The following is a 26,101-nucleotide window of genomic DNA, read 5'->3' as shown; positions in this document are numbered from 1 at the left end:
TGTAAGATTTAAGAAGCAAGGAGCAGTATCATCTGCATATATTGCGATGGTTATATTTTTACTAGTGGGAAGATCTGCTGTGTAGATAATATGGAGTAAGGTAGGTTAATATGAATATTGATACCTTACTTGAAAATGTCTATTTCGAAGTTAGGAATTGAGAATAAGGAAAATGTTGTTCTGTAAGCTTTTTCTGATTGTGTTCTGAAGCTATTTTCTTGTAGCATCTTAATGCAATTACTATTTTTCTTAGGTATAAGCCACAATTTAAGTTTAAAATAAGATTATTTTTGATGTTCCGAAGACCGTTTTGAATTTAATTTTAATTTATTTTAAGTCTAACACATTTATTGATTTAACTGTACTAATTTACATTTTAGACTAACCTTATAAATTCCAATTTCGCTTACATATATCGTCCCATCCTTCTTCGAAACGCTTCCAGAACCGAGTGGAATTATCTCGGCGGCGTTAGAACAACTGTAGCGTGAATTGTCGATCGAGCGGGTGGTATGTTCGATCAGGGGTGTAGCAAAGGCTTGGCGTAACAATAGTTTATATCAGGACCATCGAGCAAAAAGACAAAAGAGGGAATCTAATCGTTATGAAAAGGAGACCAAAAAAGTGGCCTCTAATGGCGGACATATCCGGAAATGCGAATGCGCCAAATTTAAATTTCATGATACTTCACAATAATCATACAGTGGTGTAGGGGTTTTAATTTATCTATTTATTTGTTATATTACATAATATTAATATTACATAATATTAATACATAATACACTTAAAATACTTTTTTTAACACTAGAACACAATAAAGTTTTAATTAAATAATAACAATAATAGTCTAAAGTGGGAAACAATTGTTAAAAAACTTCAATACAAATACAAATAAACTTTCATGTGGCAGTTGGGACAAACAATAACATCAGCAATAACATAACCCAACTAAATTTGATTTCTTAAACAAGGAAAGAGTCTCTCTTTCCTTGTTAATGTGGCCTCTCAAGATGGCACTTCCTGTCTCACAATATTTTTGCCCCCACTACCTTTACATTCCCTCTTTTGTCTTTTTGCTCGATGATCAGGACAGACTATGTACTCATTTATTAAAATTACTGCAACATTTGAAACATACAAATTTTCAAACAATTTCGAAATTCTTAGAATTATGACATTACGTTGGGGGTTATCAGCTGTGATATAAAGACTGTGGTATTAATTATTTTCAAACGGAGTATACAGACATCATTTATTTATCAAAAGCGGGCAAAATGGGCAGAATATGGATTAAACTATTTTACATTGACAGCATATATGGAAAAACTAAAGTATTATAACAAAGCTACTTCTACCAAAAATTTACAGAACACTATAACAGAAAAATAATACAACATAGAGCTAGTCAAGAACAATCAACAAGAGAACTCTACAACAATTACACTAGGAAACATTCAGAATAAATAATGAGAAAGTTACTATGAGAACATAATTCATAGAAGCAGAGGACGCATAAAGACAAAGCAACAGTTCACAAAAACAAGAAATACAAACATCAAGATTTGACAAAAGTACGCGATCAGATCGCTCACCATCATTTATCCACTGAGAAAATTCAGGGGAAGAAGAAAAATTCTAAAGTATTCGCAGATATTGAATATGAAACAAACTATCTCCAAACATCTATCCAGTTTTGAAAAGTTTAAAATGGCAAAGCAGCTGCCTTATATGATAAGGTTACTAGAAAGATAAAAACTTTCGGGCGAACCACATTTTCCTCGCTCTTTTGTATTATTAATGTATGTATGCGTTACAATCTTGAGCATACCGAAATTATGGCGTAAATCTCTATAAGTAGTAATTAGCAATACGCAAACAAAAATAAAGTTCAACATAATTTTGAGAGGGAAAAGCTCCTCGATATTTAATTTGAACTGATTTATTTGAAAATAACTGAGAGTAAAATTGGATAACTCCTTATCTTTCAAAGGTCAAAGGTCATCGTCACGACACAAATTCATAAGTACCAGTCGAGAAATAATATAATACCCAAACTATCTGAAACAAGTTGGGGAGTCCAATGAACTGTCATGGACGCTTTATTTCTCTGCACCGAAATAATCAACTCCAGCATTGCGCCGACACACAGTTGGGCAAAGTGGGAAAAAGCCAAAAAGCGCTTAAATTTTTTCTAGAATAATAATTTATTATTTCATTTATTTATCATTTAATATTAACATCATAGTTTTCTTCTTCATTATCATCATTTGCATTGTAAATGTTTTTGCATGTTATTTTTTGTTACATTTGCAAAATGAGCAACATTTAACTACTGAAGAAATGCATATACATATATTTCTTGTATATGCTGTATTTGTACAATTATGTACTAATTCATAAGCTGGCGGTAAAAGTATTTCAACTTTATTGGTCATTAAATTTTGTACATTCACGTTAATTTAAATAATACAAAAAATTAAAATTGATCAAAAGCAGTACACTAAATAAAAATAAAGCCAAAATAAAATATAAATCGGGTATTAACCCTTAAGTGGTCGCACCATTTTATTTTACATATCTGGTCGCTCGGCGTATTTTGTACGCTACTCAAATAAGAATGCCTTCATAATCGGTGCTGATTTTTTCCCTTAAAAGAAATATGGAATACTTAGTATTTCAAAATATTAATCTATTGTTTATCAAAAAAATTAGAAAATTATAAATATGTACTTATCACAAACAAAATAGGCCGTCGCTACAAGATCCTTACATGCTGGTTGATTGCAACTTTGACAGATGATTGTATTTTTTTTCTTCCACACTGAATACATTTTCCTCTCGTTTTATTATAATTTATTTCTATTGGCTCATGGGGTCTATATGGCCGAAGAAACTGTTCAAACTATGTCCGAAGATAAATTTGGGATTTTGGCTCTCATACACAGATGTGGCTTCATGAGACTCATAGATAATTTTTAAAGAAAAAATTTTCGATTCTCACCATTTGTATGGGTTGCATTAAAAATCATATTTGACTTTATGCCGTCAATATTAAGTAATTGGTAAAAAATTACCAAAGGCAAACGTTTGGTATATTTTTTTTACTGAGTAGTTACTGCACATCTGGTCGACAGTATCGACTCCTCTTTTGGGGGAGTTGTAAAACACCACGCTTTCTGGCTTTTGAGTTTTTTAATCCACTTCCACTTGAATATCGTCAGAATGTATAGTGAAAAGTAAAAATAAGGCCTTGTTTTTTTACAGAATAAGATACTAACATTGTCTCTTTGGTAAACGCCAAACACAGACGAGTTTATGGGTCTACTTTTATTATGAAATAATTTTAGTGTGCCTACAAGCGTAATGTTTTTTTCAAGTACATAAGTACTGTAGTAATGCATTGGTTAGTGATCAGTGTAGTAGTGAAGTAGTGTCTGGGAGCTCGGCAGACTAAAACCTTGGAAACTCTGAAGAAGACATCAAAGAGGATGTCGAAAGCTCGGCGCAACGATAATCGACGCGGTTTAACCCGGAACACTGTTGAGTTTAATATTAATTCTTGTAATAATATTAATATTATCTGTCTAAGTTTAACACACACATATATATATATATATATATATATATATATATATATATATTTATATATATATATATATATATATTTATATATATATATATATATATATATATTTTTAAAAATATATATATATTTTTTTTTCTTATAATCTTTTTTGAATTATATGCGGGAATAACTTTCTTTATACTTATACCATTCTTATACTGATATTTAATTATTCATATATTTGGAATTAATTAGTAAATTTAAAATCTCGTAATTGGTAGTTTAAATACTTAATGAGTTATACTTTGTAATTAATGACGTATACATCATTATATCTAACATTTGGTTATTAAGTTGTCTTTAAATATATCAGAAATACTGGTTTATTTTAATTAACGCTCTTAATTATAAATATTTGTCATAATCACAGGTAAGGCTGTTAGTGTTAATACGTCAATTGTATTACCCTGAAACGTAACTTTTGGTTTTTCAGGTTTTGTCAAATACTTTGTCGGAAATAAAACAAAACTTATAAAATAAATATCTATATTTTATAATAAACTCGTTTGTAATTATTAACCTAATTATATTTGCCGTAAAGTGTCCAAGCTGCTCAAACCACAGTATTCTATCACTAGATCTCATACCTATTTCTAAATGGACCTTAGTAGGTATTATTTTCTGTGGAGTAGAGATCTATATGCCTGTTAAATACCTTAGACAAGGTCTTTAAAATTCTTATAAAGACAAGACTGAAGAGGGAGATAATGGAGAAAGGTGGCATATCCGAGTATGTGTTCAGAAAAGAAAAATCTGCGGTAGACGCCATAAGCAGGATCGAGAGGGAGATATCCATATGTAGGAGCAGATGGATGGTAGCTAGGGCGACTTGGGGATCTCTTTATCTAAAGAGCTTGGTCAGGAACTACTTCACAGATAGGTGCATCAATATTGCGAGGGGTAACCCTATGAAGACCAAGGCAAGAGACCCGCTGGGCTTCGTCCTGGGGCCATTGCTTTGGAGTGTTCTATACAACGAGATTGTGGAGGCCGACCTGGGCATTGGTGTACAGGCGTATGCAGATGACCTGGTGGTGCTAGTGGAGCACAACGAAAATTGGCCAATCATGCATAGAGCGTACCGAGCCCTCATCAAAGTGAAGACTGAAGAGATGATATCTTCTGGATATCTTCCTCCCCGTGTTAAGGAGCTTACGTAAATAGCCCAATTTTCAACCTATGCTATAGCCTAGAAATTTACAGACCAACATATTACTAACAGGAAGAATAAAACACAAACTCATTATTGAAATATTTATTTTTTTATAAAAAATATCACTCTTTATTGATTGGCCCGTACAAAACTGATTTTGTTTATTTACATATTCAAAACTTATTTTGGTTAATTTTTCTTTGGAAATATTACATCAAAAGGATATCTTTTGTAAATTTGTTCTACGATATTAACGGTCAGAGCAGATAATATTTTTTCAAATACTGGCGTAAACTCATCTAAAAGCACTCTGTAATTTTCATTTAAAATTTTAGTTGCACGTTCGGTAAGCTCTTCATTGCCCTTAAATAGATCATCGAATACAAAATTAGCTTTTTCTATATCCAGTTTTTCCTTTGTGCCTGTAATATGAAGATGTTCTTTGCCGTTCAATGTAACTACGTCGAAGAAAACAGTTAGATTTGCCCTGAGATTAGCTAAAAATAAAAAAAACTTAAGTTTCTGCTAATATATTTACCTATACATATTTATAGAACATGTATGTGTTCTTTTTTTTCCAATTTTAATTTTTTCTTAAGTAATTTGTAAAAAAAAATTAGAAAAATTCAATTTTTTTTCTCCTTTTTGTTGCCATATCTCGGCAGCTATGCACTTTAGAAAATATTTATTAAGACTATTTCACTAGACTATTTTTAACTGATAAAACGTCATAGCAACGCAACGTTTCCTACTGACAAAACTCCTTCATGCCCGCTCAGCGACAAAATTATGCCAGATCCGTCACGAAGGTGTTCTGGTAATTCTATCGTTGTGAATTTGACAAACGTCATTGAGGCGTAATCAATTTTGGACAGATATAATGAATCCAGACGAAAAATCAGGAGTTGGATATCAGTCAGGTGAAGAAATTAAAAAATTGGTTTCCGAAAATGTCCCATTGAACACGCAGAGGTCCAGAAGCTCTATTTGGACCCAATTTTCGGAGTTCCTACGGATGAGAAATTTTACGCTTGAATATGTACTACCATAACGGAACTAACAAAAATTCTCGAGGATTATGCCTTTAGCATGAAAAAATGCAATGGCGATGACTATAAAGAGTCGTCAGTAAAGTCAATGTGGAATACTACAGCAAAAATGGTACAAGAAAAATATTTTACGGAGTACGGCATAAAAATCGACCCTTTCACAGATATATCTTTCAAATGTGCAAGATTGGCCAGAGGTACCAAGCCGAGGCAGCTTCAAAGTGTTCAAGAAAAAAGAAAACTCAATTTAAAAAGCATTATCCACCGAAGAACTATTAAAAATCATCCAAAGCTACGACGAGGAAACCCCCTATGGAGCACAAAAAAAGTTTTTTCACCTTTGCACATTTGAACTTGATTGGAGAGGCAATGAGGCCGTAAACTGCAAGATTCACTTTTTACAGAAGGAATTTGATGTTATGGGAGAATTTACAGGCCAAATTGAATACAACAGCGTTTTTCCAAAACAAATTAAGGCGGTTCCAAAAATTTTGGCAAGCAGCAAATGGCTGGTAAGAAATTAATCAAACGAAAATTTATGCCCAGTTAGATCATTTTTAAAATTAATGGAAAAAATGGTACCAAAGATTTTATCAGACAGACTTTTTCTTACCGTTCACCCCAACTGGAAGGATAGATCTCTAGAATCAACACCGTATCTAAGTGGACAAAAATGACCATATCTGCTGCTGGATTCCAGTAACCACCAGTTGATCGAAAATCTCAGAAAAACAAATGAAGCTGGACCTTCGAGTTCCCAAATGCTACAGATCAATAATACACAAAATCATGCTTTGGTAGAAAAGAGTGTGCAAACTAATATAGCTTATAATAATTGTACTTTTAATATTGTTAACAAATAAATAAAGATTATGTTTCGTTGATATGGTGCATTAATTGTCTCGTGAAATAGTCTTGTCAAATATCATTCCTAGGCAACAAACTTTCATACCAGTTCAAAATATTGCCGGCAAAATTTTCTCTCTTATGATATTATATACCACAAAAAGTTTTGCAATTAAATTTCCTATAAGATAGAATTAATTTCAAATTAAAAAATAATAATTAGGTATCATTGCAAAATTAGCAAAAACCATTAAAAAAGGGTCAAAAATCAATACTTTTCAATAATAATTTTCAGATATTTAAAAGACACATAGAACCTTCAAAATTTTTCCAAAAAATCTTTTTACCATAAAAACACTACATAAAATTTCCGCAGAATCGATCAAGTAGTATTTGCAATATACATTTGCAATCTAAATTTTTTTAAATAATATTAATTTAAACAATTTTTAAATACTTGATTTTTTTTAGATATAAAAGTTTACACATTCAAGCTTTCAAATAAAATCGACTCATTGAAATCCGTTGAATACAAGAGCCAAGAGAATCTTTGAAACAACTGTACAATTTTAATCTAATAAACAAATAGAATAACTGTTTCAATTTTCAATTAATATTTTTGTTCTAAACTTATATCGAAAGTTCAGCGAAAGACACGTATTTAAAAAATTAAAAAAATAAACAAGTACAACAAAACATCACTAGATTGTGTAAAAAGTTATTACCATTCTCTAGGCTTATCAATATCAACTACAAAGACTGAAATTTGTTTTTTTTCCAAAAAACGCCAAACTCCCCAAGGTAACTTTAAAATAGGAAAAATAGAATTTCCAATCAAAAATTGTGTAAAATATCTAGGCCCATATTTGGATCGTAAACTGTTATGGAAGGATCAAAATCACTCTATTATAAAAAATCGGAAAACTCCATGAATATCCTTAGAGCATGTTGTAAAACCAATTGGGGAGCTGACCCGAATATTGCATTGCTATTTTATCGCTCAATGATTCGACCAATTTTCGATTATAGTTGTCATTTATATGGGTCTGCGTCAACAGAACATCTTAATAAAATTGAAACCCAAAAGAATAAATGTTTGAGGCTATGTCTTGGTTACTTAAAATCTACTCCTATTAGTATTATTGAAATTGAAGCTAAAGAGCCACCCCTTACACTACGCAGACAGTTTGGTACAGATAAGTTTGTAGCTAGAGCTATATCAAAAAACTCTAGCTATTTAAAAAATATTCGTAACTTGAATATATTAGACTTAAACCATAAATATTGGCGTAACAAAAAAACTCCCATATACGTTGAAAGTTATAGGAAACTAACAATATTTGAAGAACAATTGTATCAAAATAAAATACCACTAATTTATACACAACCTCCTAAGACTCTTTTCTCTAAGATAATAGAAACATATTATATGGATTCAAATCTTCCAGGAAGTATGATCAACAAAATAATTAAAGATAAGTGGCCTGCATTTCAATATATTTTTACTGACGGCTCTAAAATTCAAAATAAAACGGGTTGTGCAATATATCATTGGAATTCTGATTACAAAGAATCATGTCGATTGCCCAATGAAGCTTCAATAAATACTGCCGAACTATCAGCTTTATTTCTTGCGTTAAAATATATAGCCTCTATTGGTATGAATAATTATATCATTCTGACTGATTGTAGAAGCATTATGAACAAACTCACTTCTATCAAAACCACAAAAAACCTAAACCATATTGAGATACAAATAAAGAAGTTACATTATGATATTATTTCCGCAGGTATCTCGATTATTATTTGTTAGGTAAAAGGACACTCTGGAATATTAGGAAATGAAGAAGTCGACAAATTAGCTAAATCTGCAGCTTTAACCAAACATAATATAAACAACATACTTCTTCCAGTAGCAGACATAGATAATATCAGTAGAAACAACTGCAAACAAAGATGGCAACGTTTATACAACCAAAGTACAACTGGAATAAACTTTAGAGCTTGCCAACCACTAATACCCAATGAGAGATGGTTCAAATATGAGACAAATAGGTTATTTATAAAAACAATAAACAGAATAAGATCAAACCACGCACTCACTCCTGCATACAAACACAGCATAGGTATTACTGATAACCCATATTTCTCCTGTGATAAAGTGGGAGATCTGCAGCACTTTATATTGGAGTGTGGACAGTACAAACAAAGTATCAAAATGATGTATGAAAAACTAATTGAGCTAAATTGTTCATTGCCTGTCAATTTAAATACAATTATTTTTTCAAATAATAAGCAGATATTAAAATGTATCTACGAATACATAACATCCTGTAAATTTAAATTATAAGTAGTTTTAGGTATTCAAATCAAAAATTGTAAATATGTCAAAAATTGAATGTGTATACCAACATATTACTTCTTGTAAATTTATATTATAAATAGGCTTAGGTAATAAAAACAAAAATTGTAATTACCACAAATAGTATGGCTAATTCGCTATGCCAAAGCCATTATACAATAAAAAAAAACATTACAACAAAATTGGTCAATTAGTTCCAAACTTATGGTCAATCAAAGTTAATCGGTATTTGCAACAATAGTATGACGTTTGAGGTCTGTTTCTCAAACAAATACCTTTTTTGTGTCAACTACTTAGTAGATATAAATTTTCATCTTTTTTCGTTTGTGCAACTTGAATAAAATGTTGATTTAAAACTTTAAAAATACAAAAAATCGACAAGGAGCAGTGGTGGGGATAGCAATTTCAGTCGTCTCAAAGATGAAATCACGCATTCAAAATATCAACTTCTTCTTGACTGGCTTTAAACCTCGGGGTGAGTCTTCGTCGCATGCAATATAGCCCTCCGTCTTCTACGATCTTACACTTTCATTTCCCATTTTTGTATCCCAATCATAGATAAATCGCCTTAAATAACATCCTTACATCTTTTTCTGGGACGAACTACTGATTTTTTACCATCTGGTCTCTCAAAAATACTGTCTTTAGAATTCTGTCTTCCTCTGATCTTACCACATGACTTACCCATTTACATCTCTTTAAGATCCAAATATCATTCTGAGAATCTTCCTTTCAAATAGCAGCAGCTTATTTATTTTCCGCTGATGTAGAGTCCATGTTTCACTGCCATATGTAATAACTGGATGAATAATTGACTTGTACATCATTAATTTAGTTTTTTTAGCAGCATAGATCTTAATAATAGTGATAAATAGTATAATGCTCTATTCCATGCAGCTATACTTGCTAAGACCTCTTTTTTTATGTAATTGTCATCTATGACTACCGTTCCCAGATATTTAAACTCTTTTACTACTTAGAAGCATCGAAGTTCTTGTCATTAATAGTTATGTTAGGCAATGATTAAAATAGCCTCTTATTCTCTTTCTTTTTTTTTATGTAATCATGACTGTTTTTCAATGTGCTTCCAGTAAGTTGTCATTACATCGTTTTCGTGGTCTTCCTACTGATTGTCTTCCTATTAAGGAACCGTCTCTTGTCGTCTTTACTACTCTATTTGTTGTCATTCGGCTTATATGTTCGTTCCATTCTTCTTTTCTATTTCTTACCCAGAGCTTGATGTTCTTTACCTTGAGTCTACGTCGTATATCTGTAATTCTAGCTCTGTTCCATAGTGTTTTACCATCAATATTTTTATGTGTTTTCATCTCGCTGTTTCTAACAACCGTTTTGTCCTCCCTGTGTCAGGTCGTGTTTCTGCCGCGTATGTCATTATTGGTCTGATGACTATTTTGTCAATTCTAACTTTCATTTCTTTCCCGATATTTTTATTTCTCCATATTGTTTCATTCAGGCAACCTGCGGCTTTGTTTGCTCTATTTACTTGATCTTCCACTTCTCTTTCGAGCTTTTCATCATAGCTAGATAATGTGATGCCTAGATCTTTAAACTCCATCACATGTTCTATTATCTGAATCGCCGAGACAGAAGACGAACTCCAAGGATTAACACACATCTTCAATACAACAGCCAAGAAATAAAATCTGATAATATTAGCAGAAAAAACCAAATGTATGACAACATCTAAATACCCACTACGATGTAAAATCGAAATTGATGGTAAAATAGTAAAGCAGGAAGCAAGGTTTAGATATCTGGAAATAGATATAACTAGTTACGGAGTTGTTGAAGAAGAAGTACGACAACAAAGCTTAAAAGCAAGTAAAGCGACAGGATCTCTTAATGACACAATCTGAATGAACAAACACCTAAGATAAAACACAAAAACAACAATCTATAAAGCAGAAATTAGACCTATATTAACATACACGGCGGAGACAAGACCTTACACATCTAAAACACGACTACTAGAAACAACAGAGATAAAAATACTCCGAAGAATATCAGGGAAAAGTCTGTTGGATAGGAAGAGAAGCGAAAACATAAGAAGAGCATGCAATATAGAAGACATAAATGGATGGATGACAAAACGGAAACATTAGTAGCCGGAAACCCATTAGTAGAATGACAGAGGATAAGATAATACGAATAGCACGAGATAAGTCACCAAATGGACGAAGAAGTATTGGCAGACCAAGAAAAAGATGGTGCGACAATTTAAACAATTTAGGAGGCTAATATTGAAGAAAAAACAGGCTTTAAAGCCTACACACAAGAAGGAAGAAGAAGAAGAAGAACTTTTAATTTCTTTATGACACATGCGTTCAACCATCATCAGAATTATACATTTGTTGCATTTGACGCATCCATGGGCACCTTTAGTATAGTTGCGGTAAGAAATATAGTAAAACACTCAGATTTGTGTGTAGAACTTTAATAAGCTGTTTTTTGTATTTAAATATTCGAAATACAAAATGGTTCAGCTTTCGTTAAAGATGTGCTTTGTATCTTAGTAAGCAGTAGGGAATGATAGGGAGCGTTGTCAAGCACTATTACAAGATTGGAATCAGTGAGTTTTCAAACCAATCTTCAAAAATATCAGATTACATCCTCTTGTAGTAGTCAACATTCCTCTATTTTATTTCCAGATAATTTTTAAAACATTCTAAACCCATTCCTCACTTCCCATTGATATGCACATGTTTGAACTATCTGTATTTGACGGAAAAGATTTGTTTTTACGTTTAGAGCTTCTTTATGCAACTTTTAGATTATCCATATCTTCCTTACATCTTTTAACATCGTCTGTCTTGCCTTGCAATTCTTAGAATGCACAGATTAAATCAAAAATCTGAATTTAATTTCGAAAATTAGTTTACCGATTTTAATATCAGATGTCAGATGATTTAATATCAGGTGTTAGAGTTGCTTCCTAAGACAGAAAATATTTATTTTCACTTTCAGAGTGACTGTGAATAGCCGTCTCTGATGATCACTATTAGGGTGAAATACGTATAAGCGGATACACAGATGCACTGTACGTGAAATCAAATCTTAACTGTTTTTTCTTTATTTGTCCATTCTTTATTAACTGTATCGTGAATATCATACCAAGTTTCGTCTAAATAGTAGATTCGCTTACTTTTATTCAATAATTTGTTCTAGGTATATATTACGTCTTTTGATTATTCTTAGGCTTTCCACAACTGCTTGACGCAAAAACACTCTACACTCTATTAACGAACTGCTTCCCAACTAAACCGCTTCGCACAGGTATCCGGTCGGTTGTTAAAGAGAAGAGAACAAACGTCGCCTATTTAAAGCGTTCTACAGTATATATTACAGTGACTATACCACGAAATGTAGATTAGCACAAGCAGTCGTTATTATACTATAACTTATTTTTACTCTTACTTTTAAACTTACTCATATTTCCCCGAGTCTTTCCTTCGCTGTTTAATTCAAGTACGAGTAGTTTTCCGTTCATTTTGTAATCACCCTCAACTCCTAACGACGGAAAACTTGCATCTACGCCAAATGATTTGGTGTCGAAATTCAGAAACAAATCATGAATTATAACGTTGTCTAAATGGTAGAGTTTAACATCTTTTAAAGTACTCCTACAACAAATCAATAAACATTTAAATATGCTTTAACAATTTAACTGTGATTTCATAGTGATGGGTTGTTCGATGTTTACAGTTATTTAGATTACTAATATTTCTTTTTCTTGTGTATATCATCCGCGGAGATTATCAACATGGTCTTCGCTTGGAGGACGATACAAGAACCAAATTGATTATATTCTCGTCACTAAACGATGGAGGAGCTCAATAATCAACGTGAAGACAAAACCAGCTGCAGACTGTGGTTCCGATCACAAAATATTACAAGCAGAATTTCGCATTAAACACAGTAAAACAATAACAAATAAAAGACAAAAATTGATTCCAACACACTCGGAAAAGTTTAGAGAAGCATTAGAAGAAGCTGAACTACCAGTGACTACCGGAGACCCTGACAAAACGTGGGAATACACAAAGAAATGGATCACTGAAGTCATCAAAAATACATGCTTTAGACACACTACTAATCAGTGTGTGTCAGCTCATTTCATTTATATGGAAACATCAGTATCAGACTCGTTTAGTCAAAAACGTTTTTGACTAAAACAGTTTTGCTCTTTCTGTGTGCGGCCACCCTTAATCTTGTAGAAGAAAGACGAAAACTTAGAAACGGCACATCAAATTCAAAACAAAAAAAAATAGAGATATGCACCATAAATACAACTATAAAATACTTGTGCAGAAGGAACAAAAATAAATATATTAAAAACATATGTGTACAACTAGAGGAACATGCTGACCGCCAAGAATCTATTATAGATAAGTTTTCTCAAAAGTCGAGTATCTAGCGAGGGAATTCAAACTGTAGACACAGATCATCAAAGATCATAGTGAAAATACCATAACAAACCCAGACGGTAACGCAGAGGTGTGGAAACAATATTGCGAAATACTATTCTTTAACAACGAGCCAGACAAGAAAAGAAGTTATAAAAAAGAACCACAAATATTGAAATTGAACCGGCAATTAAAATGCTAAAATTCAGACAAGCAGAAGAAGAAGATGGAATAACAGCTGAAACACTCAAAGAAATGGGAGAATTAGGGACAGAAGTAATGCTTAGAACTTGTAATGAGATCTGAAATACCGAAAAGTGGCCAAATGACTGGGGTAAACTCACGTTATATAAAAAAGGTTCACCGACAGATTGCAGTAATCCGTATAATAGCATTGATATCACACGCGAGCAAAGTAAATCTAACTATCATCAATGAACAACTAAAATCAATTCTCTTACCACAAATTCCCCAAGAACAATGCAGATTCGTCCCAGGTAGAGGAACAAGAGAACATATTCTTAATATTCGTCAAATTATCGAAAAATCTCGAGAGTTTAACATAGAAACATATGTTGTTGTTGTCATGTCATGTTGTGTTGACTATTCCGAGGCATTCGATACCGTAAAATGGGATAAAATGTGGCATATACTTAGAGAAATGGGTACGCCAGAACATCTAATCTATTTGTTATAAAAACTATATGTAAATAATACTGCTAATAAAGGAAATGAATTAATTCATCAAGCTCAGAATAGAGAGAAATTTGCCATATTAGTAAGAGTTAATAATGTGGTTTCAAAAAACTTCAAATATAAATCTGGAGTTCGACAGGAATGCATAATATCCCCTATTCTATTCAATATATATATACTGAACATATTATGCGTCAAGTTTTCGAGGAATGGCAAGGTGGAGCAACGATAGGAGGAAGAAAAATTAGTAACCTACGTTATGTTGATGACACTGTTATATTGATATCATCACCAGAAGAACAAATTATGAATAGGCTAGGCAGGGTGAGTAAGGAATATAGTTTGAAAATAAATATGCAGAAAACCAAAGTGATGATCAACAACCAAGCAGAAATAAGTGACAACTGACACTGATAAGAACACTGACGTCACAAAAAATACAAAATTACGCCTTGTTCGAGCATTGTTATTTCCTATCGCCACCTATGCTTCAGAAACTTGGACAATAAAAAAAGCCGATTTAAAGCGTACAATGGCATTTGAAATGTGGGTCTACCGTAGAATGTTGCGCATACTATGGACCGCTCATCGCACAAATAACTCAATTCTAGCAGAACTTAACATAAAAACTAGACTCATCACAACTATCAACCAAAATATACTCAGAGATTTTGGACATATAGTCAAACAAATTACATGACGCCACTACATCCTTACGAAGGAGAAAAGATAGAGGAAGAATATAATCACAATGTCCCAAACATTTGGTAATTTCCATTCAATAGCTGTTTCGATAGTTCATTATCTCTTAGTTTATGTAGATCATGGATGATACTGTCTTTACCAGGTGCTTTATTATTTTTAAGGTCTTAAAGTTTTAATGATAAGGTCGACATAGGATATATATTTATTAGAGCTTTTTGACTATAGAGAATGGAAAATAAATGTTCAAAAACTCTAACTAAAAAAGAATATGGTGTTAAGCATAAAAGGATACGGTCTACAAATAGAGAAGATAATAATTAAAAATTAATGTTTACTTCTTAAATTTATTTTACTTACGAAAAACTTTTACTCGATGCTATTTCAGCTGATGGTAAGACAAGGGGCCCTAGTGGAGGTACAAATAGTTCAGGTATTCCCTTAGCAAGCCTTGGTATTAGGCTTTTTATGTTTCGTTGTAAGCATTCTGCTGCCTCCTTATTATCACGGGGACATACTTCGACAAAGGAAGCTAAAAAAGGTTAGTAAAATTTTGGTTACAAATTTGTATTTAGTTATCGTCATCAATATCTTTATAATCTAAAAAAGTCATTGTATATTAGAATAGCCATAAACAAAAATAATAAACATTAAATTGCAAAATGACTTGTGAAAAAAAAACGTGCATTATTAGCAAACTTTTGAAAGCAGCACAGAGTTATGAAGGACAATGCCTGGAGTAACCTTCAAGTGAGTGCAACTCCAAACCGTTGGTTATAATTTTTTAAAGGCATTTTTAAGGTACAAAGAACAGTGTTTTTTGATTACTTTTATTTTTATTGCATTAAATCAATATTTTAAGGTAAAATAAGTACAAAATTGGTATAGTATATAAAAAAAGATTAAATTTGAGCTATTCTACATTAAATTTGACCCAATAGTTTATTCAAAATCAATGATTAAAGGTCCAAAAATGTTAATTTTTCATAATTGTATTTTTTGAAATAAGTTTTGTAAAGTTTCTTTCTTTTTACGCAAAAACATTATATTGTAGCTCTTTTACTTACAAATCAAATGAGACTTTGTAAGAGCCGATCTGTTAATTTCTTTTCGAGATACTTTGAACTGTTTTTTAAAATAATAAAAGATAGAGATTTAATTCTAAACGGATTTTCTTCTTGGGATTATATTTTTATATAAGAATCCAAATATTTTCTCAAAAAATTTTTCTATTCCTATTTATGGCTCTGAGATAGGGGCGACTTTTTATAAATTAATTAAACTGCAGCGCTCCCTATACATTATACACCTTTTTAACTTATAGCCTCTTACAGCTGAAATTAATACAAATATTAAAAAAAGTTTTCTACGATCAATAGAAGTGCAGTTAGCTTAATTTTAGTAGTGTTTGCGGCGGTTGGGCTATGCTACTTCACTTCCACTCTGACGTCGTTCAGCTCGAGAACGGCTGGTTGGATCGTAATGTATGAGGCATCATTGGAAAGAGGGTAACCCAAGAAGTGTATATTAAAGGCTTAAGGTCAAAGGATAAATTCTAAAAAAGACCTTACAAATGATGACATGATGATACAAGATGACAAAAAAAAATTAAACATGACCGCATGATAAAGGTGCTTTGGACACATATCTTTACTACTATCGGGCCAATCGTGACGTGTGAAGTATTATATTACAAGATTTATCTACTAGATTACAATAACAAAGAAAAATCAAACATAGAGGCATTCCATAAAGACCTTAAGCTTATTTTAATTTAAATTAGGTTAATTTTTTTTAAGCACAATAAAAAATTTAAGGATTAATTTGCAAAACATATTAAAATTGTTATTAAAACCGTTAATATTACACATAAAAATCAACTTTTGAGCTCAAGAGGTAAGGTTAGGTTAGGTTAGGATGATACGTGAGGTTAGAGGGTGCATTTCCCAGCAACTTTAAATATGATGTAATTTCGGCAACTTAATCACTTATGAATGCTACTTCAAAGTAATAAATAAGGGGTTGAAATCCCTTATTGATGAACTTTAGTTTAAGTGTTTAAGTATTATTCACTCACTTCTGTCTTTACACGCTGTAAGTAGATATGACACTATGTATATCCATTTTTTTTTAATTGGAATGAAAAAGCATATTTATTGTTAAACAAAATGAGTGACGGTTAATTAGAAAATTTTGTGATTCTCACACATTTGCCCTTAAAATAAGACGATAAGTTATTTCCGAATTGCTTCGAACGAAATACGGCGATGGAGTACATTTTCAAAAGTATTTTTGTACATTGTCATGTAAAAGAAAGAAATCCTGCACAAGTAATATTTGTCTATGCATCGATTCTGAATTAGACTCCTACGATATAAAATATATGTACATGCTCTGAACCATGTTGCAATAAAAGTCATGTCTTTGATATCCATTGGTAATGTATTTTCCAGAGCATGAATTTTTAGATGACTTTATAGTCTAATATTGCTTTTTTAAGTATTATGATGTATTTTGTTTTAATTATTTTGTTTTATTGTTAATATGTTATTTTAACAATAAAGACAAACTATTATCTAAAAAAAAAAAAAAAAAAAAAACAAAGAGAGAAATCAAACGATTTCTACTTAGCGAAACCGAATTCAAATCTTAACCACTGTGTTTCCTAAAATTTGTGAAACAAACAGCTGGATGAATTACTCGGCAAGGGAATCTAAAATTGCATTCCACAAGCCGTTCATCCTAGTCAAAATTCGTAGTGAATTCAGTTTCTCGTACTTCCAACGAAGTAAATAACAAAACAGAATGACGGTATTAGATTTTTGTTTTGATACAGTGCAGCAACAACCGTTGATACGTATTTCGACCTCCTTAAGTCTCTTCAGAACGGTATAGTCACTGCTCTGAACCAAAACAAAAATCTTTCCCGTCCTAGACAATAGTTATTAAAATAACTATATACGGACGTAACTACGCCATCTAAAAACAAAAAGAGAAATCAAACGATTTCTACTTAGCGAAACCGAATTCAAATCTTAACCACTGTGTTTCCTAAAATTTGCGAAACAAACAGCTGGATGAATTACTCGGCAAGGGAATCTAAAATTGCATTCCACTTGTAAAAAATGTAAAAAAGTTTACCACTTTAACCTCCGACCTTTAACCTAAAACCCCCCTCGTAGGAAAAACAAAAACGCCAAAAATGGATTTACCAAGTAAAATGCACTTTTTGTGTAGAATAAACCGTTCTCTCAGAAACAACGCTTGAAGGGACCAGCAATTTTGAATGTCAGTTCCGCGCGCAAAATCCATTTTAAATCAAATTTGTATCAACTCGACGGTAATCAACTGAGAATATTTGAGCGCAAACTACTAAGGAAGATATTTGGACCAACCCAATGCAGCGATGGTTCGTGGAGAATTAAAATGAACCATGAGCACAAAGACTAGACTGGCTTAGTCACCTAGAAAGAATACCAGATAATCGAGCTGTAAAAGTAGTCCAGAGATGGAAGCCCCAAGGAAACACAACAAGAGAAAGGTCCTGTAAAAGATGGATAGACGACGTGAGAGGGATCTTAAAGCCATGAACATCAGGCAGTGGCGAAGGAAAGTATCCGATAGGACAGAATGGAAGAACATTGTTAAGCAGGCCAAGACTCACAAAGGGTTGTAGCGCCATTAGAAGAAGAAGATCAATGATCAAAGATGCGTTTTAAAGGTTAAGATTGCAGATTTTGCATGCAATTTTTGTATTTTGCCGCAAATCAAGTCAGTTTCTATAAAGCTGTTCAATAAATAAACTTTGCATGCGCGATTTTTGCCATCTTTAACGATTCTCGTGGGATTAATAAAATTTATTGCTTTTATTGACCGGTCGTAGTGAAATTTCCATTGGTGTAGACCAGTTATCAAAACATATAACATGAAAATTCGATTTTTTTTTTCAAGAAATATGAGGCATTTGAAATATGACTAAAAACTCAAAATTTATACTTTTACATTACAAATAATCGCACGTCACGGGAAATGCCACCAAGAAGACGATTTTGGGTGTAATTTATAGCAGAAGTTAAGTACTTTTGAAAAACATAAGTATAATTAACAAAGTGCAGTTTTAAACGTTGTAGATCGTTTGTAATGTGAAAGTTTAAATTTAGCGTTTTTAAAGCATCTTTCAAATGTTCCACATTTGTTGCCAAAACTCAAAACTAAAATTTCCTGCTATAGGTTTTAAAGATTAAGTTCTAGTTTTGGAAACTTTATAGTGGCCGGTCAATGAAAGGAAACATTGTATTGATCTCATGAGAATTATAAAAAATGGCAAAAATCGCGCCACGTTTATTGATTTAACACCTTTTAAAACTGATTTAATTTGCTGCAAAATACAAAAAATACATACGACACTGTACTCTTTACCTTTAAAATGCATCTTGATTTTTGTCAATAGCACACTCGGATAAAAAAATATTGAATTTTTATCGTTGACCTGATACACATTTTATTGAACATTGATTTCGCGCGAGTAACTGACATTCAAACTTGCCGATCGTTTCAATTTTTGTTTCTGAAAGAACGGTTTATTCTACACAAAAATGTTATTAAACATTTTTGTTTAACATTGTCTTAGCTACTATTTTTTGTTTGAAGCATTCTTTTCTATTGCGTACAGATTCTTGGTAAATCGTTTTCCCCCTTCTATGTGGGGGACTTTAGGGGAAAGCCCTGGGGTAAAAGTGACAAATCTTTTTCGCATCTTTTTTAGCGTTCTAAAATTGACATTTTCGACAAAATTCAGCTTGTTCGTATGATTTTTACAGGTTCAGTGGCATTTTTGTCTCTGACGACTGGAGTATTCTTTGCAGAAGATAAAATTTTATTACTAACATTCTTATCAGATATGTTATTGACGAAAAATTGTCAAAAATATTAAAATATTAATTAAATATAATCAAATAACATTAATAAATGAGGTTGCGCGCTACTCACCTATCGGATAAAAATTGTTATAACTTTCTAACTTTCTAATCATTCAGTTTGGAAATCTAATCTAATCACAGTAGAAAACATTTTTAAATATAAAATGTAATGTAGAATTGGAGAAAATGGGAGATTCCAAAATTAGTAACACAAAGAGATGCGTGATAAACATGCCTGCATTAAAGTTGTTAAACGAAGAGAATATACATGTGCTTAGAGCTTCTGAATTTTTTAAACGGCTATGACCTTGAAAATATCTGCGCGTCGGGTCAAAATTATTGAAATTTGTAGGGGAGATAGGGCCACCTTTAGACGCACCCTCGCACGCATTCCGAGAGTTTTTTTACACATGTTGTTTGTTTTTGAAAGAGGTAAGTTTTTTATACTAAATACTTTAAGCAGTTAGTATATTCCAGATGTGATATGTTTAAAATGTTATTATTTTAATTGACCAAGGAGAAATTTTCTGCTGTGATTCTAGGTTTTGTTTTTGCACGATGTTTTACAATATTAACGACTTTAGGTGGCCCATAATGTAACCTAATCTGCAATTACGATTTTTTGTTACAGATTTTTCGCGGTCGAAAAAGAAAACCTAACAAAGGATTGTTTAGCAAAGTAGCTATAAAATTTGCTGCAAATAATGTATTAAAACATAACTTAGCCTCAGAATAGCAGCTGAGAGAAATGGTATTAAACATTAAACATTAGTGCGATACGTACAGCTACAGCAGCTCCCAACGACGTATTATTGTATAAACCTCACTACGATGCTCGAAGTGTAAGAAATATTGCTTAAAAATTATGTAACACAATGCAGCAAAATGTGTTACGGAAAGTCTATAAAAGACGTGAGGTAATTGCCTTACGAATTCTGTCTGTATAACAAAATTCATATGCCTGTGAAATGGAAAAAAATGAAGTCTGCTGGACTTAACCGGCTTCATGGTTTCAGAACGAGACATCCCGAACTAAGTATCTGCCAACCGGAAGGTTGCTCTTATCCAGGGCTTCATCATTTAATTGTTTTGATGGATTTTCTGAAAACATACGTATTTTTAATTTAGGTGAAACATTTACTACAAGTACACAATTAGTACTAGTAGCAAAATACATCTACAAAAGTCATCAAAGATTCTTGCACCAAGGGGAGTAAAACAAATCAATAAAATTACAAGCGGCTAACAAGGTAACATTGGTTACAACGTGCTGTATTATAAGTTCAATAGGTTTGTAAATTTTACAAAAGTATGACTTGCTACAATTCTTAACTTTGTTCCTAACATTTCAGGAAGTGCACTACCCTCTGTCATGATCTTCCCAAGTGTTAATTTTAAGCATCCTATATTAAACGGAAAACCAAATGCTACATTAGGACTTACAAATCCTTCAGAATAGACAAACTTTGAATTATTTGTAGCTGTTATGCGGCATTTTATACAACACTTATTATTTATTATTTAAATTAAAAAAAAATCCAACATTACTGATCTTGGATAATCATAAAAGCCACTTGTCCATTGAGACACTAAATTTAGAAAAACACAAAGTAGTTACCATGCTCACTTTACCGCCACATTGTTCCAACAAATTGCAGCTACTAAATGTAGATATTTATGCTCCTTTTAAAACATAATATAACAGTGCTATAGACTCATGGATGATGAGAAATCCAGGAAAGTCAATAATAATTTTTCAAATCGCCGAATGTGTCGGATATGCGTTTGATAAATCTATGTCAAGGGTGATAGAGAAAAATAGAAGTCTGAAAGTTCTAAGACACAACATGTCCACAGGAAAAAAGAACATACATAAGTTAAGAAATAAAAAAAAACATTGTGACTGATAAGGAAGAAATAGTAAAAACAGTGGAAGACTTCTACAGACAACTCTATGAAACAAGTGAATCTGATGAAAGACGCCCCTTACCAAAGATAGAGAATCAAGGCTCAGAATTAATGCCGAACATAACTGTTGACGAAATTAAAAATGCACTTCGGGTGATGAAGAACAATAAATCCCCAGGTGAAGACAGGGTAATGACCGAAAGCCTAAAACTAGGAGGAAATAAGCTCTTACTGACACTTGCTAAACTGTTCAATAAATGTCTGTGCGAAGCGATAACACCGACGCAGTGGAACAACGCGGAAATCATCTTACTTCATAAGAAGGGAGATATCAGCGACCTTAGAAACTACCGCCCCATTAGCTTGTTGTCACAAGTATATAAGCTATTTACAAGAGTTATTACCAACAGGCTAGGAAGTAAGTTGGATTTCTATCAGCCAAGAGAGCAAGCAGGTTTTAGAGCAGGGCATGGCACGAATGATCATTTACAAGTAATTAAGAACTTAATAGAAAAGAGTGTTGAATATAACAAGCCATTAGTCATGATATTTGTTGACTACGAAAAAGCTTTCGACACAATAAGTCATCAAAAGATGTTAAAAGCCTTAAGAGAGTGCCGTATAGATCATCGCTATATAAACATGATAAAATACATCTATCAAAATGGGACAGCAAGTGTGAAACTGGCAGATAAAAAGACCAACGTATTTAAAATAAAACGGGGAGTGCGACAGGGAGACACAATTTCGCCAAAATTGTTTACAACATTATTAGAGCATACGTTTAAGAACGTAAATCTGAGTGAAAACGGAATTAATGTCAATGGAGAAATGCTTAGTCATTTGAGGTTTGCTGACGATATTGTCCTTTTTGCTGACAGAATCGATGATGCAGTATCGCAACTGGAGAAACTATACCTAGCCTCCCTACAAGTAGGATTAAAAATCAACCGCACAAAAACACAAATCATGACAAATCTTGTGTTAAGCGAAAAGATTTCAGTAAATGGCATGCATATTGAAAAAACCACCTCATATAAGTACTTAGGACATGAGATACGCATAGGAGGAGATAATCAAACGTGCGAACTGAGCCGCCGCATAGGACTCACTTGGGTGGCATTCGGCAAGCTAAGCTATGTTCTTAAATCAGAACTGCCTGTGTGTCTTAAAAGAAAAGTCTTTAATCAGTGCGTGTTGCCAGTACTTACATATGGTGCAGAGACATTAACACTAACCAAAAAAGTAAGAAATAAAATTTGTGTTACCCAAAGAGCCATGGAACGATCGATCTTAGGCATTTCTCGTAGGGATCGGATCACGAACAAGGAAATAAGACGGAGAACAGAAATGACAGATGCCATAGAAAGAATTATGACCCTTAAGTGGAACTGGGCGGGGCACATAGCTAGAATGTCGGATAACAGATGGACATAGCGAATAATACAGTGGAGACTGTATAAGTGCCTAAGAATAGTGCCTTTTAATCAATACATCTTCGATGAGAGTGACGGTTTGATGAGTAACGTAACCGATAGGAATAAAATATTAGAGGAGGGTGAAACAAATCCTTCGAAAAAATCCTAAAATGAGAACAGGATGAAGCAAAATTGTAAGTTATACGCCCGAGAAGTTAGAAATCTAGGAAACACATCGTGAGAAAAAAAGAAAGGAAGCAATTGCTCTCTCTAAAAGCTTCAAGAGAAAGCTAATAGAGAGTATTTCAGCTGTTGCACTATCATCCTCTAGTGACACTGACACTGTTTAATTTGTGTCTGATTCCTCAAATGCCGAATTATTCACAGATTTGGAGTTTGGTCGTTAATAGGATTTGTTTGAGATTAATTCTTATGTGCTGGTGAAATTTTGTCATAAAATATTAGTTTTTTATGTAGCAAAAATTATTGAAGTAAACGACAACGACTTTGAAGTGATATTTTTCCATCATAGTGCTAAAAGTAAAAACAGTTTTTTGTTTGTCGCTGTTGAGCAGAGTTAGATGTGTGCTGCCACCAATTCTTAATTACAAAGGTATAAAAGAAGTCCTTAATTACATTTGACGTCAAGTTCGATAATATAGAATTCGTTGAGAATTTTGATTTAACTCGTTTTGTTGAAGTCTATGTATATGTTACGGTTCACGTTCGAAATCAGGTTAATCTCAATATTACCAGTCTAGTTGGTTAATATCCGAAGATAAACGATCTTCAGCCTTCAATAGGACATTCACCGGCTAATCTGGACATTAACACAAGTGTCTTATTAAAGTCCATATTGTTTTACAGTGCTCATTTATCTCGTGAAAAATATGATTTAATTTATTTGTAATCAATTAATTGAAATTAAAATTAATTTCTAATCAAGTGAAAGAAGCAAAACGACAAGCTAAGAAAACAGCGTTGTCATATCGACGTGTGGCCAAATACGATGTAGTAAATTTGGGAAATGATTTCAAACTTGTTGTTCCTTTGTAAAAAGATAAGGAGACATTTTATTATTACGTAAAAAAGAGGAATTATTTGATATTTATATATAAGTATTGTCCATGGAGGTAGAACAACAATGTTAAATTTTTTAAATGATAAGTACGAAAATATAACACAAGAAGTAGTAACACTTTTTTTTAAATTTTGTATACCCTGTCAGCAAAAACTCAGTTCAAAATGAAAAGGCCTTGTTGTAAAACCTATGATTTTTTTTTATGAATAGTCGGTGTCAAGTTGATTTGATCGACATTCAATCCGAAGCTGATGGACCTCGTTTCATCTTTGTATATCAGGATCTCCTTACAAAATTCGTGTAATTAAGATCTTTAACTTCAAAGAAGGCAGATGAAGTAGCTGCACATTCGGTAGACATTTTCTTCATTTTTGGAGCACCTTCAATAATCCAATCGGATAATGGCCATGAGTTCGTTAACACGGTAATAAATGAACTGAAAAATATGTGGCCGGATTTAAAAATTGTTCATGGAAAGCCTCGGCATAGTCAGTCCAAGAAAGCGTTCAAAGGGCTAACCATGACATTCAGGATATGCTAATAATGTGGATGTATACTTATATCATGCAATTCAGCATGCTGATTATGCTACCAACGACCCGTAGAAATAAGCGATCTTATGGGATCCTTAAACACGTTTTTTTTTCGATGGCACTATATTAAAAAGCTATTTGTTCCACGTATCTTCTTAGCTAATTTAAATAACCTTTGTTTATTTTTTTACTCAATGTTTTCTTCGATATTTTTCTTTTTGGAATAGTCATTGTTTTTTTTTCTACCAAAGCCAACAAAAGTATATACATAAAACACTTACGTAAGTTTTTTGCACTTTCAACAAACACAATACACGATAAAATAAAAAGCCACTTCATCTTAATGGTTTTACAACAACAGCAACAATGCTTTGATGTGTTAGGATCGAATCAGTTCTGTAAATATTAAATTTGGTGAGACTGCATCCTTGAAAGTATAGTTGTTATATTTTTTATGGAATATATTAATAACTACGATGTTAATGTAGATTTTGTATTTTTTTTTAAATTAGTGGATGACCTCCAGGTATTCTGTATAATCTAATGATAATACAACTAAGTTTATCGAAATGGTTAAATAACAGTTTTTCAGTTCAAAACTTCCTGGTTAGCAATACATTTTTACGATGTCAATAACTGTGCTATTTACTTAGATACATTACATTTACGTTATTCTTCTTAATTTTTGGTAGTTATAAAACGTCCGCTATGTCAGTATGTCATCGTATGGCACCATATGCAGAACGGATAGTAGAAAAATACCAGGCTGGTTTCAGAGGTGGTAAATCGACAATTATTCAGATTGAAACCCTGAAACAAATTTTGGAAAAAACACTGGAATATGGTATTGATACTCATCACATATTTATAGACTACAAAGCAGCCTACGACTCTGTGAATAGAAGAGAAATGTTGGTATATTTAACAAAACTAACTCTTGAAAAAGTTGAATGTAGAATACGAATTCAGGGGGAACTGTCTGAACCTTTTAAAACAAATAACGGGCTGCGCCAAGGAGACCATCTCTCCTGTGTACTATTCAATCTGGTTCTGAAAAAAGTAATACGTATGTCACAAATTACAATCACTGGTTCAATATGTAATAAATCAGTGCAAATCCTGGACTATGCTGATGATATCAATATTTTTGGTAGAACAGAAAACGCTGTACCAGAGGCGTATGTAGCATTAAAAGAATCAGCTACAAAAGTGGGTTTATTAATAAACACCAACAAAACGAAATATATGAAAATAAGCACGAAAGCACAATTCCTACGACCACTTGTTATAGAAAACGACGTCATCGAAGCAGTGAACGAATTTGTATACCTGGAACCGCTCCTTAATACTGAAAATAATACTACTGCAGAGATAAACCGCAGAAT

At 32.6% G+C, this 26,101-nt stretch overlaps 1 protein-coding gene across 1 annotated transcript; it reads right to left on the bottom strand.

Moving 5' to 3' along the window:
- Positions 1-4,865: 4,865 nt before the first annotated feature.
- Positions 4,866-25,151, bottom strand: LOC140437535 (circadian clock-controlled protein daywake-like). The gene is made up of 4 exons (XM_072527115.1): positions 24,998-25,151; positions 15,218-15,389; positions 12,483-12,676; positions 4,866-5,275 (listed from the first exon to the last, which is right to left on the bottom strand). The coding sequence occupies exons 1-4, from the start codon at positions 25,053-25,055 to the stop codon at positions 4,968-4,970; spliced, it is 732 nt and encodes a 243-aa protein (XP_072383216.1). The 5' UTR covers positions 25,056-25,151; the 3' UTR covers positions 4,866-4,967.
- Positions 25,152-26,101: the final 950 nt, after the last annotated feature.

This window comes from Diabrotica undecimpunctata, chromosome 3 (genome assembly GCF_040954645.1).
Source record: "Diabrotica undecimpunctata isolate CICGRU chromosome 3, icDiaUnde3, whole genome shotgun sequence".
Classification (NCBI taxonomy): Eukaryota; Metazoa; Arthropoda; class Insecta; order Coleoptera; family Chrysomelidae; genus Diabrotica; species Diabrotica undecimpunctata.
Note: the sequence above shows the minus strand (reverse complement) of the source record. Positions and strands in the feature narration are given on the sequence as shown.

What these genes read in the sequence shown, in the direction of transcription:
- LOC140437535 (XM_072527115.1), bottom strand. Translation starts at nt 25,055, where the DNA reads ATGAAGTGGCTTTTTATTTTATCGTGTATTGTGTTTGTTGAAAGTGCA. An exon ending in TGAAAGTGCAAAAAACTTAC is followed by an intron (nt 15,390 to 24,997) that starts GTAAGTGTTTTA and finishes AACCTTTTTTAG; the next exon opens with CTTCCTTTGTCGAAGTATGT. An exon ending in AAAGACTCGGGGAAATATGA is followed by an intron (nt 5,276 to 12,482) that starts GTAAGTTTAAAA and finishes TTTTATTTTTAG; the next exon opens with CTAATCTCAGGGCAAATCTA.